Source organism: Acipenser ruthenus, chromosome 11 (genome assembly GCF_902713425.1).
Source record: "Acipenser ruthenus chromosome 11, fAciRut3.2 maternal haplotype, whole genome shotgun sequence".
In the NCBI taxonomy this organism is placed as follows: Eukaryota; Metazoa; Chordata; class Actinopteri; order Acipenseriformes; family Acipenseridae; genus Acipenser; species Acipenser ruthenus.
This window is the reverse complement of record NC_081199.1, coordinates 5,244,000-5,256,417: the sequence shown is the minus strand read 5'-3', so window position 1 is coordinate 5,256,417 and position 12,418 is coordinate 5,244,000. Positions and strand designations below refer to the sequence as shown.

The following is a 12,418-nucleotide window of genomic DNA, read 5'->3' as shown; positions in this document are numbered from 1 at the left end:
TTTACATCTCAACATTGCTTTATTAAAAAAGTACTGTGATTTTTTGTTTAGGTCATAAAACATTACATCTTTAAAACAGAACAAGTCTATAACTTAAGCATCCATAGTATGTGCCACCTTATACACCTGATATCAGATTTGAGTAACAGGCACTTACGTATTTGAGTGGTTATAGGAAAACCTTAAATGGAATTATATATATATAGTAACAAAGCTGCACTCACTCACGTTCTTTTGCCACTTTAAAAACACTGACTCAACACAAGATTTAAGTTTTTCAGTGTGTTTGCACTCTTTATTGTTTACAAAAACAAATAAAAACAAACTCCCGTCTTGGAGCACTAACTTTTTTGGTTTCCTAAACGAAACACTGGACGGCTAAGCCGTATCCCAGTTACAAAAACAATTCTTCCAACACACAAATAAAAAGGTTTGCACACTACTTTTTCATTACTCAACACAGGAACACACAGCTTGCCTCAGCCTGGCACACAGCCCTGACTGCAGAGTTTCGTTACCCTGATGGGAGCCAGGTGTACCACCTCCTGGCTCACCTCTGTCGCATTCTGGGAGATGTAGTCCTTTAACTGCTCCTGGACAACTCTTTCTTCTCCCCCTAGTCTGCCACTATCATATATATATATATATATATATATATATATATATCTTTACACATTATTACAAAATAGTATTAATATTTTCCTAAACATCGGTGGGGGGTTTCACAAAACAACCATTACTTTACATGCATTTATTTGCATATTAGACTAGAATATAATACATGTGCAACTCCAGTAATAAGGTTGTGATTAGCAAATTCTAATATGAGAAGCAGTATGGGATATTCACTGTGCCGTTTCCATGAAGCAGAGTCATCGCTTAGACCCATCCAGTTCATTAATAGTACCCTCATAGACTCAGGAAACAACTCGCTAACCAGTTCCTCCGCTGGTGGCAGATCTGTGATCCTATCTATGTGGTTTTCTTTGAACTCCTCAATTTGTTTGCTAATGCAGGCATTTGCAGAACTGAACTGCTGTCCTAGCCAGCTGCTAACTGTATGAAGCAAGGGACTGTTGTAAACCGAAGTAACGTTGGTTTCAGGGTTTTGCTCTTGGTGTAATTTATATGTCGCCTTTAAAATTTGCAATATAATATCTGACACTTTCTCTTCATTGGTGACTCTGCTTATTAGTTGATCTATGTAGTCCAGCAAAAGCAGGACAACTCCAGATTTTTCTTTATGCATATCTGTAACTGAGTTCTGTAACAAACGTTCTAACGTTTTGATTTTTTGTGAAACCTGATGTTGGGGGCTAGAAGATATTTCAGCATCACCATCTTCTGACCTGCAGTAGGTATGGTCAACCTTAAACTGAGTGTAATTCGAGAGAGATGCTGTCACTTCGCATGAAACGATGGGATCAGTCTCAATTGCTGGGTCGTCTTCTATTAAGTATGAATTTAGTTGTGAAACATTTTCTATCTGTAATCTGGTCAAACACTCCTGGTTGTAGTATCCAACAACATCTTGTGTTTGAATCCCACCCAACAGTAACTCCATGTTGTACGACTGGTTGAGAAGACCATCATTTATTCTAGATCTCCATAGCTCCTAGCGGAGAGAAAAACTATTAGGGATCTGTTAAGAATATCTCCACTAAAACAGCCGTACCATTTTAAGTTTGTTAAACAATTTTTCATAGGGTATAAAAAATGCATGCTGATGTTAATATAGTTCTCAGACTGCCATACTACCATCCACACAAAATCAAATACCGTACCTGGAAGTTTTCTAAGACCAGCAGCTGTTCTTCTTTGCTGTACATTTCAAAAGCAACACGGAACAACCCCTGAATACTGTAAAACCATAAGCTGTTCATTCCACTCGCTAGCCTCAGTCCATGAACTCGGAAGTCTGAAAGGCAAGAGGACCATGCAGAATGTCAATTGCTGGCAAGAAGTTACTGCTTACAACTTACTCGGATAAACGATGAAAAGGACAGTAAAATTAAAACGTGGTTAAGAACCTGGTGACAAAACTTGAACCACCCAAATTCACCAAACGGAGAACCATGAAACTGTTTTTACACTGGTTAGTTTATGAATGTCACATTCATAAAATACATTTTAGTCAAGCATACATTAGGAAATAAAAGGAGACGTTGGATATTTACCAGCAGAAAAAATAAGTTTAGTAGCTAATCCCTTCTTTGCAAATTTTGCATGAAACCTTGGGTGATTCTCTGTGCGGATTCCTGTTTTTGAGAATAAATCAGCGCCAAGAAAAAGTGGGACCATGTTCTCCTGAAAAAAAAAAAGTTTACAAATGAACAACTGAAGAATCAAGGTGTACTTAATAATAATAATAATAATAATAATAATAATAATAATAACAACAACAACAACAGTGACTTGCCACCACATCTTGAGCTGCAGTCTTCTATAATTATGTTTTTACTGTGCATGTCTGTTAAGACCTCATTTAAGGTCACATATAAAATATTTATTCTAGTTTTGGATAAAACAGTAAGTGGAAAAAAAACAAAAACATGTTATTGCTGTAGATGCTTTTCTTTGAAATAATCATTTTACACGCTCTGTAAAGATTTGACTCTATAAAGTGCAACAGCAACACAGCGTGTGCGGTAAAAGAAAGGTGCAATAAGTTGCAACAAAAGACAAAGCATACCTCTGCATCACACGTCTTACACAATTTAAAAGCATTGGCGGCCGACAGATATAAACACCTAATGCTCATTAAGCCAGTGCTCCACTGTGGCAAATACAAGGTGGTGACTTTCGAGGTCATTTTGGGAAGAAGCAATCCTCTCTCTCTCTAGTCTGCGGCATCAATTGTAACCGGCACTGCAGTCCTTCATCCTAGGTTGTAAACACAAACGTTATTTGCAGCTGCATTTTTTTAAAAAACGATGTTGTTTAATTTCAGAGTAACGTGATAATACACATCACAAATTAGTTCAAACTTAACAGTATACATTACTTTGAGACAACCAGAGCAGTACTCACCCCTGCTATCCCCGTCAGTCTGCCTTCACTCTGCGTCCACAAAACAGAAACCCATCGCTTCTCCTGTTCATCAGTTGGACCCATCAGCCAATCAGCGACATTCTGCTGCTAACTTTGACCCTCTCAACTCTAACCCACAGAAAGACAAAGATGGCGGAGGTGGATTTTGGGTGCAGCGAGCTTTTCCAGCAACTCGATGAAGACAAACCGGCAGCAACTCACATTCGGTTCGAAGATGCCCGGGAAAGTGAAGACGAAAGCCAAGGACTGCGAGAGAGGCTGGAGGAATGCGAGGAGACGGTGGCCCGCTTGAAAGAGGAGAATATCCTTTCTCGGCGAAACGGAACACAACAAACAAACAAGCCAGCAGGGCCTACACAAGACTAGGACTATGAAAAAGGGAAATCAAATCCTACCGCCCACTGATCCATTGGTCTGTTTCTCGTACCGTTTAGCATGGCATAGAAGCAACCCATAAACACATTATCATTTAAATAAGAAACAACTACTTTTTTAAAATGCTTGTTCTATTTTGCGTCATGTCATGTTGTTATGTAAACCAAGTGCAATAGATGTCACGCGTTGTTGGAGCTAGAATGATATTGTAATGTTTTACTGTAGTCTACCATATATTTAGCCTGATTTTTATCAACAGTATATTAACTAGACCCGTTTTTTTCGAACGTTGCTGTTTATATAACATATTTTTAGTTTATTACAGTAATATCCATAAACAGATGCTTTGTAATCTATAATATAGTCATGTACCCTCTTATTGTTTCTGAGACCTAATAGTATCCACCTGGATTTGTACTGGTCGTTCATGCAGATTCATTCCTATTCAATTCATAGATCTAAAATGTTCAAAGAAATAGAAGATTCTGTGAGCACTATATTTATTTCTACATAGTGTTAGTAATTCGAGTTTGCTCATTACATTTGAGAAAGTAAGGTAGTAGCTTAGTTACTTGGTTAGAACACACTAGTGTTCACCATGACAACATAAAACCATTCCTTAACAGCCAGTTTACACCAGGAACTGAAGAGAAAATTGAACATTTTGACCAGACCAAGGTAAGTCCAATATCTGACACTTAATTTAATAATTTATCACCTTTTCTTCAACCTGCATATTTTCAATTACAATTAAGACATATTTTTATAAGTAAATAAACCAAACCATATCCATATATAGATATATAGATAGAGATATATAAATTGATTTGTAAAATGTACCACCTTTTCCCATTAGTTACACTGTGTACAATCTGGGCTAGTTTTAGTATATGTTTATTTTCCTAAGCACTTGTGTGACTGGTTCCTGTTGGTTGAAATTCTTGTTATTTTCTTTAAGTGGAATTGAAGTGGAAGAATCCAGTCTTGATGGACCTCTACTACAGATTTTATTTACCAACAATGCAATCTCCAAGTAAGTTTTTTTTGTTTTTACTAAAATAATGTGTGCATTCTAATGTTTATGTACAGTATATATATATAATTTTAGACTACAGTATATGTGCAACTATTTAATGCAGAAACATCACATGAAGGACATTCATTTCACAGCCATAATGACAGTACACAGGCCAAGATTGCATTCCATATTTATGTTATTCTTAATGTTTTGGCGATACTTGAAAGTTTTTACTTAATGTTTTTGTTTTCAGACAATACCACCAAGAAATTGAAGACTGTATTTTCAGTTTAGTTCAGAAGTATCAGGAACAGTCAAAAAATGACACAGAAAAAGCTTCCTTTGATGTCAAACCTCAGGTACCTGTAATGTATCGCTTGCTAATGGAGGTTGTGTTAAGCATCCATGCACCTTGTGACATGGATCAATAATAAGGGAATGCTAAAACATCTTTCTTCTTCTTCTAGCCATCAAGTTTTATTCTGGAAGAGAACCATAAAGTGAAAACCGCAAATACAGTCAAGAAAATCAAAGATGCTTTTAGTGTAAGTTGATGCCATATTGCGCATGTGGACACTGTCAGATATAATTGCTATTCGTGCGCTTTTAAAACTTTTTGTTCGTTTTGTTTTGCAGGTAGTGGGAAGTGTTCTTTATTTTACCAATTTTTGTCTTGACAAACTTGGGCAGCCTTTGTTGAGCGAGAATCCACAACTGACAGACGGATGGGAAATACCCAAGTATCCTATAATAAGTGTAGACTTGCATCTGCACTCCTTTTTAACTTTTTTTGCAGGTCTCTTTTTCCATTAAACAAACAAACAAATAAATAAAATACTTACCATTTAAGTTAAGTTGCACAACAGGCCCATTCTTTTAAGTCTCAGTCCTGTAGAACATTATACAGTCATTATTTTTCACTAACTATTTTCTAATTAAGTGCTTAAGATACATACTATACTTTTGCAAGATAATATGTGCCATTGTCATAAAATAAATTATACTCACCACACGTTCCTAAATGTGCACTGCAAAGATACCAGCAAGTCTTCAGTCAGGTTATTTCCGTAGATGGACAGGAGGTGCAAATAAAGGATAAAAGGTAATTTAATTGTCTTTAGTCGAACTGAACTGTTTAATTTACTTTATGAAAGTGTAGTGTGGTTAGCAGTAGTGGATGTTGCATCAACATCATTGAGGCTACCAAATGCTTTAAAACATCATTTGTGTCTGATGTCACAGACCTAGATTAGCAGTGTATAATTTGTGAGAAATAGCATGCAGTACTGTTTTGTAAATTCTCTCTCTTTATGCTGCAGACCCAAGCCTTGTTGCTTCAACTGTGGTTCAGACTTGCACCAGTTAAAGGACTGTCCAAAGGTAAAGTAATCTATACTCCTTTACCACTTTAAAGATGTCTAATTCTGTAAGATGTAATTAAGGTTTTGTTTTGCCTGTTTTATGAGTTAATACAAATGTAAAGTTAAGGTTTAAAAATACTCTAGACAGAATATATATTTGATAGACTTTCTGTTGTGAACACAGTAATAAAAGTTTGTTTTTGTAAGCCGAGGGACTTTGCCCGAATCAGTGAAAAAAGGAAGGAGTTATCTCAAAACAGCAATCAAAACAGTTACCAGCGGTATCATGCTGATGAAGAGAGATTTGGAAAATACAAAGCAGGAACAATAAGGTAAAGAGTGAAGCTTCACTGAGGAATGTGTGTGCACTGTTTATATTCTAGTACCTTTTACAGACAGTTTTAAGATGTTGTGCAACACATCTGGTAGCAATTTCATTGTGTTCTGTTGAGGACCAGACCTGCAAAGTAAATCAATCTCTGGCACTAAAATATATAAATAGTCAGTTTTCCATACGGCAACAGACTTAAGTTGAAAAACAAAAGCACAGCAGGTTTATACTTGAGTAAATTTACTTAACATCCATTAAAATATCAGGTCTTAAAAAAATGAATGTAAAATTGGTTTCACCTCCCCCTTTTACATTTTTCTTAATGCTACAGTGACTCTCTCCTTAGTGTCAACTAGAACATTTCAGGACATTAACATTTTTTTTAATGTTAATTTTGATATTTGCAGTGCAGAACTGCAAACTGCCCTGGGTATTCCTGAAAACTCGCTCCCTCCATTCATATACCGCATGCGTCAGCTGGGATATCCTCCAGGGTGGCTGAAGGAAGCAGAGATGGAGAATTCTGGACTAGCTTTGTATGATGGAAAAGGTCATTGCTTTTGGTAGTTTTATTACTAGTAACAGTGTGTGTGTGTGTATGTGTGTGTGTGTGTATAATATATATATAAATAACAATATTGATTAATGCGATTTGGTCTATTTCATACTGTTATTTTTTATTTTACCTTTTTATTTTTTTATATATAGATGATGGAGGAATGGACAAGGATAAAAATGACCAGAGCAGACAAGTCTCTTATGATGTCTCTAAGCTGATCGATTTCCCTGGATTCAATGTTCCAGCTCCAAAACGAATGCTTGATGTTAGTAGTAGTTTTTTTTCTTTCTTTTTTAAATGTGTTTGTATCTCCCTAAATGTATTTCAAGCCCATAAACAAAACTAGTAAGAGTTGGGTTGGGATGTTATACTTTTGAGTGTTCTCAGTAAGGATTCCATGTATTGCGAGGTTATTCGGAGAGTGAACCACTATGAAATATATAGTGACACCTTTTAAAATGTAAATTCAAACAAAATATTTTCTTTGCTATGTTCTAGGAATGGAGTTCATACAATTCAATCCCTATGCAGCATAATCATTTGAAGGAATGCTTTGCAACCTACCTGTCTAGTAACTATCCAGAGGTAAATAGTGCTCCAGTAATATTACATGTTTTGTGTAAACTTTAACTGCTTTGAAACCAGCTGTGTGCTGTTCCTGCAGTTTTACCTGAGTGTTCTGTGCTTGCAGTCATTTTTTTGCTGTCAGTTGTATTCCAATGTGCATAGTTGTGGGAAATCTAAGTTATGGTCATTTTTAAAATGCCTCTGTAAACTCAAGTCTTAATTTGTGTTTTCTACAGCCTGGTTCAAGTTCCAACAAAAGAGCTTATGAATCAGATTCAACCCCTTGCAACCCAAAAAAGCGAAGATCGGATATAAATGAGACAGTAATGTGTTTGGACATGGACGTTGATTCAGGTATTTATTTCACTAACATAAGAACTGTCAAATGTTCTATCCTGTAGCAAGCATTATACAAGTATAATTAACAAGTTTACAGACTGTTTTTTGCATAATACATTAACCAAACTATTCCCACAGTGTCTTGTGATGGTGCTTAATTTTGTTACATTTCTGTATGTTAACTTCTAGCTTCTATCTCTACAGGCTCTGAAACGCCTCATAGTTCCCAGGGCTACGACAATTTCCATTTTCAGCCCCCACTCCCCCCCGGGTCTCCAGCAATGAGTACCCTGCCCCCTCTGCCCCGCGGAACACCTCCTGGCACCCCTCCTAACTTCGTTCCTCCTCCGCCCCTCACCCCCACCCCTCCCCCGCTTCCCAAGGGCACTCCGCCCCCCACCCCCACCAACGGCTCCCCGGCAGTGCAGCCACACGTGGTGGACGACTCTACAGATGCAGACGCCTTGACCCTGGAGGAGCTGGAGGAGCAGCAGAGGCTGATCTGGGCTGCACTTGAGAACTCGGAGACCACTACCAACAGCGACTCGGAGACCCTCGCAGACACCCCCCTCACCGGCACGTCGCAAACCTCCTCGCCCTCGAGGAACGACACCGAGGCAGTCACTCGGGAGGCAGGAGAACTGAAATTGGAGGCTGCCGATACTACTGTCAAAGATGGGGACAAGGAATCGGAGAAGCCAGTACCTGCAGTTGAAAGTATCAGCTCTGTGGTTGCTGACAGCACTAGCAACTCCACTGACAGTTACGAGGTCCCAATGGAAATAAAGGAAGAGCCAGTGTGCATAGGAGCTTCAGAGTCCCCGAGCAGCAGCACAGCACTTGAGGCAGGCAATAGGACTGATGAGGAGGCCAGAGATGGCTCTGAGATAGTCGGGTTTGTCCCTCACAGGAGTAATTTTGCTGCTGGAATAACCCCCTTTGAAGACACTGGGGAATACACTAATGTTGCTAAAACCACAGGAGTCTACCTCAAACTAAGAGACTTGCTGAAAAGTTCCCCAAGAAACCAAACGAAAGCAAAAAATTAACATCTTAAAATTGGCAAAACCAGTGAGCAGCTGAATGCAGAAATCCAGGGATTTGTAATAAATAAATCCCTGTGTGTTGGGCTTTTTTATTTTTTATGGACCATTTCAAACTGTTTTAATTTTCTATTATTATTATGGAAGGCTTGTGGTTTAGAATTAATCTGCAGTTAACAGATGATCGCAGTAACAAAAAAAAACTAAAAAGGACATAAGCTTGGTGTTTATTGACTAAGATTCCACGGTCAAGAAGACGTGTTATAGTAAATTAAACGTCCCTTACTTTTTTGTAAACAACTAAATGTCTTTTCAGATTGCCAGAAGTTCACTATCTGATCACCAATGTTATGGTATGTGTAAGTAACTTTCTTTTTGAAATTGCTGAGTAATGATTACCTCCATTTGTTAGGCAAATAACAGCGTTTTATATGCTTGCTGTTGATTCTGGCTTTATACAATCACCTAGATACGGCGTTCTGTGGATATGGTGTTTAATGGTATGTTTTAAATGTTACACATTTTTAAAACTTTTTTTTTTTCCTATTTTCCACTCAATTAAAAAAAAATATCAGGGATTTCTAACACTGACTCTCTGTCCTTCAGGTATTTTTAAATCTTTTCACAAAGGCCCTTTTTAATGTCCGTCTTGACTTTGTAAATTGTACTCTTCTATGGTACAATGTTTAATAAACTTTTTTATATATATATGCAAGATTATGCTGACACATGCTTGGTTTGAAACATCCAGAGAAGGTGTGCTTCATGTAAATTCTAGTCTCAAGTATGAGCACTGAGTCTCGTAGGCACATGTGCTGCAACAATACTCGGTACATTAGTCTATAGCTTCAGTAGAATTGAACAATAAATCTGATTGAGCATAAACATAGTGACAAGTCCATGAATGTGTTTTTTTTTTTTTTATAAGTTTGTTGAGATACTATAATCTACACATAGCGTGGACTTGTATTAATTACAGCATGACAATATTAAGTAGATCACTGTAGGATACAAGAAGGCAGAAGAGGGTGCCAGATCTCTCCGCAGAACACAATAATACCCAGCATGTACTTTAGGATTAGGTCATTGTTAGGTAATAATTGTGGGGATCAGGGTTAAGGTGAATTCCTGTTTTTCAATTCCAATTCCTTTTTAAAATCAATTCCAATTCTCATTCCCTTTTAATCCATTCCAACACATCGGATCAAAATTGCAATGAGCAGTATTTTCTTAATGAGCTTCTCACAGTGGCAACACATTACTTGAATTGAAGTCACTATTGGTTAATTTAAATTGGCTTCAAGTGAGAGCAGTTGAACAATCCCAACAATTATTCTGTCTCTAAAATAAGAATTTCAGTTCCTTTGCTGGAATTGGAATTGACCCCCACACTGTTGGGGATAGTTAAACGCCTGTGGCCTTTAAGATGGGGAGGCAATGTTTAAATTTGGTATATGCAGATATTGCAAAGACAGGGCCATAACTGACCAGTTTTTGCTGCTTCCTTGTTCTAAATGACTTCCTGTCCTGCAGTTCAGACTTGCTGTAATCGGACCAAATGATTTCCTGTGTATAAATGTTTAAGCACTTGTTTAGCATCTCGGTGGATCTAACCCCCATAATCTTCATCATCTGCTGGGTGTGGTGGACAGAACAGCAGACTATCACCACCCGCTGTCTCTGATGAAAAGCTGCTGCCTGAGGACGGGTAGGCTGGATATCCACACACCGAGGGTGTCTGAAAGTACCTTTAGAAGCAAAAAGTGTGGGTAAAGATATAACTAGTCCCAGAGCAATATTTTATAGTAGTAGGTAGGAGGTTTAAAAGGCTGGATTTTTTGATTGACCTAAGTGAGTGAGCTTTGTCTGTATGTAATGTCTCATGCTGATTGGAGACTGGTGAATTTGACTTTAAATCTACAGTGGGATCTTGGCAGAAATTGTGTTGCTGCCTTTGAAAGTATATGGGACAAGGTGTTATATACATTTTAAAAAAGAAGAACTGCTGTGTACCAAAGGGTGCAAAATCAAAAAGAAAAAAGGTAATGTAGGTTCACAAATATGAATAATTGATAAAAAATAAATAAATCAATTATATCAGGAACGTTTCAGCTGGATGGGAAAAGTATGTGTCTGTGTTTAGAAAGTTTTATTCAGTCTCAATAAGAAACATGGCATGTACACCAAATGGAAGTTTTTTTTTTTTTTTTTAAGTACTTTTCTGTATAAGATTGTGTTTGAGTGTATAATATTATCAGAATGGGATTGATTTTCCCATTACCAGTAATACAGTAACTTAGAGTAGTGGGTATTTCAGGATGCTGTGGCTTTCCAGCGGTCGCCTGGAGTGTTCTGTCAGTATGATAAATTGTTTACATTTTCTTACTGCTTTTATGAAGAAACTTTTTTAATTGAATGAAATGTATCATTTTACTGTTTTGGAGAACAAAACATTAAGCATCAGGTATCAAAAGCAAATAGCCTGATTGGTGGGTATTTTCTCTTCATGTGCAATGTAACTTGAATACAGTGCTTGTAAAGGGAAATTAAAGCAGAGAGCTGTGAGCTAAAAGAGAAGAGGTTCTGTTATAACAGCTGTTATGTTAGTTTGATTCCTAAGTTTTTTTTTGTTTTTTCTTTAATTAAAATCTCTTGCAAAAAGTGGTATGTTTTTTAATAAGATTAATGAAGCAATGTAATTTAATTTGATTAATGTTAATTCTTAATCCGTGCACCACATTTGTTATTCACCACCTAATGAATTGGCTCAAAAGTCAGATTAGAGAATAAAGACAAGCAGTTCAATTATGTTGAGCTACAACACTGCTCTTCCAGAAAGAGAAGGGAGCCAAATTTTGGTACAATGGAGGCAAATGTGCACTTGTGGGAACAGAGCCCCATATTAAACTTGGCTGCGCTGAATGCATCACTTCAGCTTTGTTGAGAGGCATTGTCTTGGTTGCTCAATAAAAGAAAGAAGTCACTCTGTGTAATGCTTATATTTCTGATTCATTTTCACTGCTTGGAAAGAGGATCTGATGGCACATTAGGTCAGCCCAATGTCACGTCACCAACCCATTTAGCGTACAGGATTTTTACACATACAGTTCCTGTAATAGGAGATGCTGAGAGCCGTGCTGCAGATTTTGCATTGTCGCTTGGTTTAGTGGCACTATTTTGATTACTATTTACAGTCAAAGTAAACCTAGAGCAAAGTGAAATGTACACATATCCTTTAACTATGAATCATTCCCAATGAAACTAAATGAAAATAAAACCTACACTTATGTTCCACAGTTGACGAACTGTCTGTCTTCCTTTATGTTCCCTTGTGGAAATAGAAGACGGAATTACAATAAAACTCCCTCGGCTTTTTAAAGACATGTAGCGAGAGCTGATTATACAAACTCAATTTCTAATTCAGTACTATCCATGTACAGTATATAAAAGCATCACTTAGTGTCTCTGCTTATATGTGAATAACGTTATGTCTCAAATACCAAAGGGAATACATTTTCCATAGAATTGTGATCCCCTTACATAATTTGATTAAGTAATGCTGCTAAAAATAACTCGCTGTCCAATTATAGCAAGTGTTACCTCACTGGTGTGATGATGTAGTTGTCGGACTGCTGTTTACTTCTGTCAATATGCATAAAATGTCAGTCAGGGAAGAACTAGATAAGCCATATTTTGCCTTTCCAGTTAAATACTACTAATGTGTGGTTTCCTGTTACATGAATGCCACTTTTAACCATTTAAACAGCAGCTCTT

At 37.3% G+C, this 12,418-nt stretch overlaps 2 protein-coding genes across 3 annotated transcripts; one reads left to right on the top strand and one right to left on the bottom strand.

Moving 5' to 3' along the window:
• Nucleotides 1–8: 8 nt before the first annotated feature.
• On the bottom strand, nt 9–3,110 carry LOC117426513 (uncharacterized). Of its 2 annotated transcripts, none has more exons than XM_034044158.3 (5): nt 3,031–3,110; nt 2,693–2,883; nt 2,178–2,307; nt 1,785–1,918; nt 9–1,615 (listed from the first exon to the last, which is right to left on the bottom strand). In XM_034044158.3, exons 2-5 carry the CDS (start codon nt 2,810–2,812, stop codon nt 752–754), a joined length of 1,248 nt encoding a protein of 415 aa, XP_033900049.3. In that variant the 5' UTR covers nt 2,813–2,883; nt 3,031–3,110; the 3' UTR covers nt 9–751. The 2 variants fall into 2 exon arrangements, with proteins under 2 accessions (XP_033900049.3, XP_058889021.1); XM_059033038.1 differs by having other exon boundaries at nt 3,005–3,082.
• LOC117426510 (zinc finger CCHC domain-containing protein 8-like) lies at nt 3,075–9,565 on the top strand. The gene is made up of 14 exons (XM_059033037.1): nt 3,075–3,353; nt 4,063–4,104; nt 4,385–4,459; nt 4,698–4,803; nt 4,912–4,989; nt 5,081–5,184; nt 5,481–5,546; nt 5,764–5,824; nt 6,013–6,137; nt 6,544–6,686; nt 6,845–6,960; nt 7,194–7,280; nt 7,499–7,616; nt 7,806–9,565. The coding sequence occupies exons 1-14, from the start codon at nt 3,181–3,183 to the stop codon at nt 8,648–8,650; spliced, it is 2,139 nt and encodes a 712-aa protein (XP_058889020.1). The 5' UTR covers nt 3,075–3,180; the 3' UTR covers nt 8,651–9,565.
• The last annotated feature ends 2,853 nt before the right edge of the window (nt 9,566–12,418 follow it).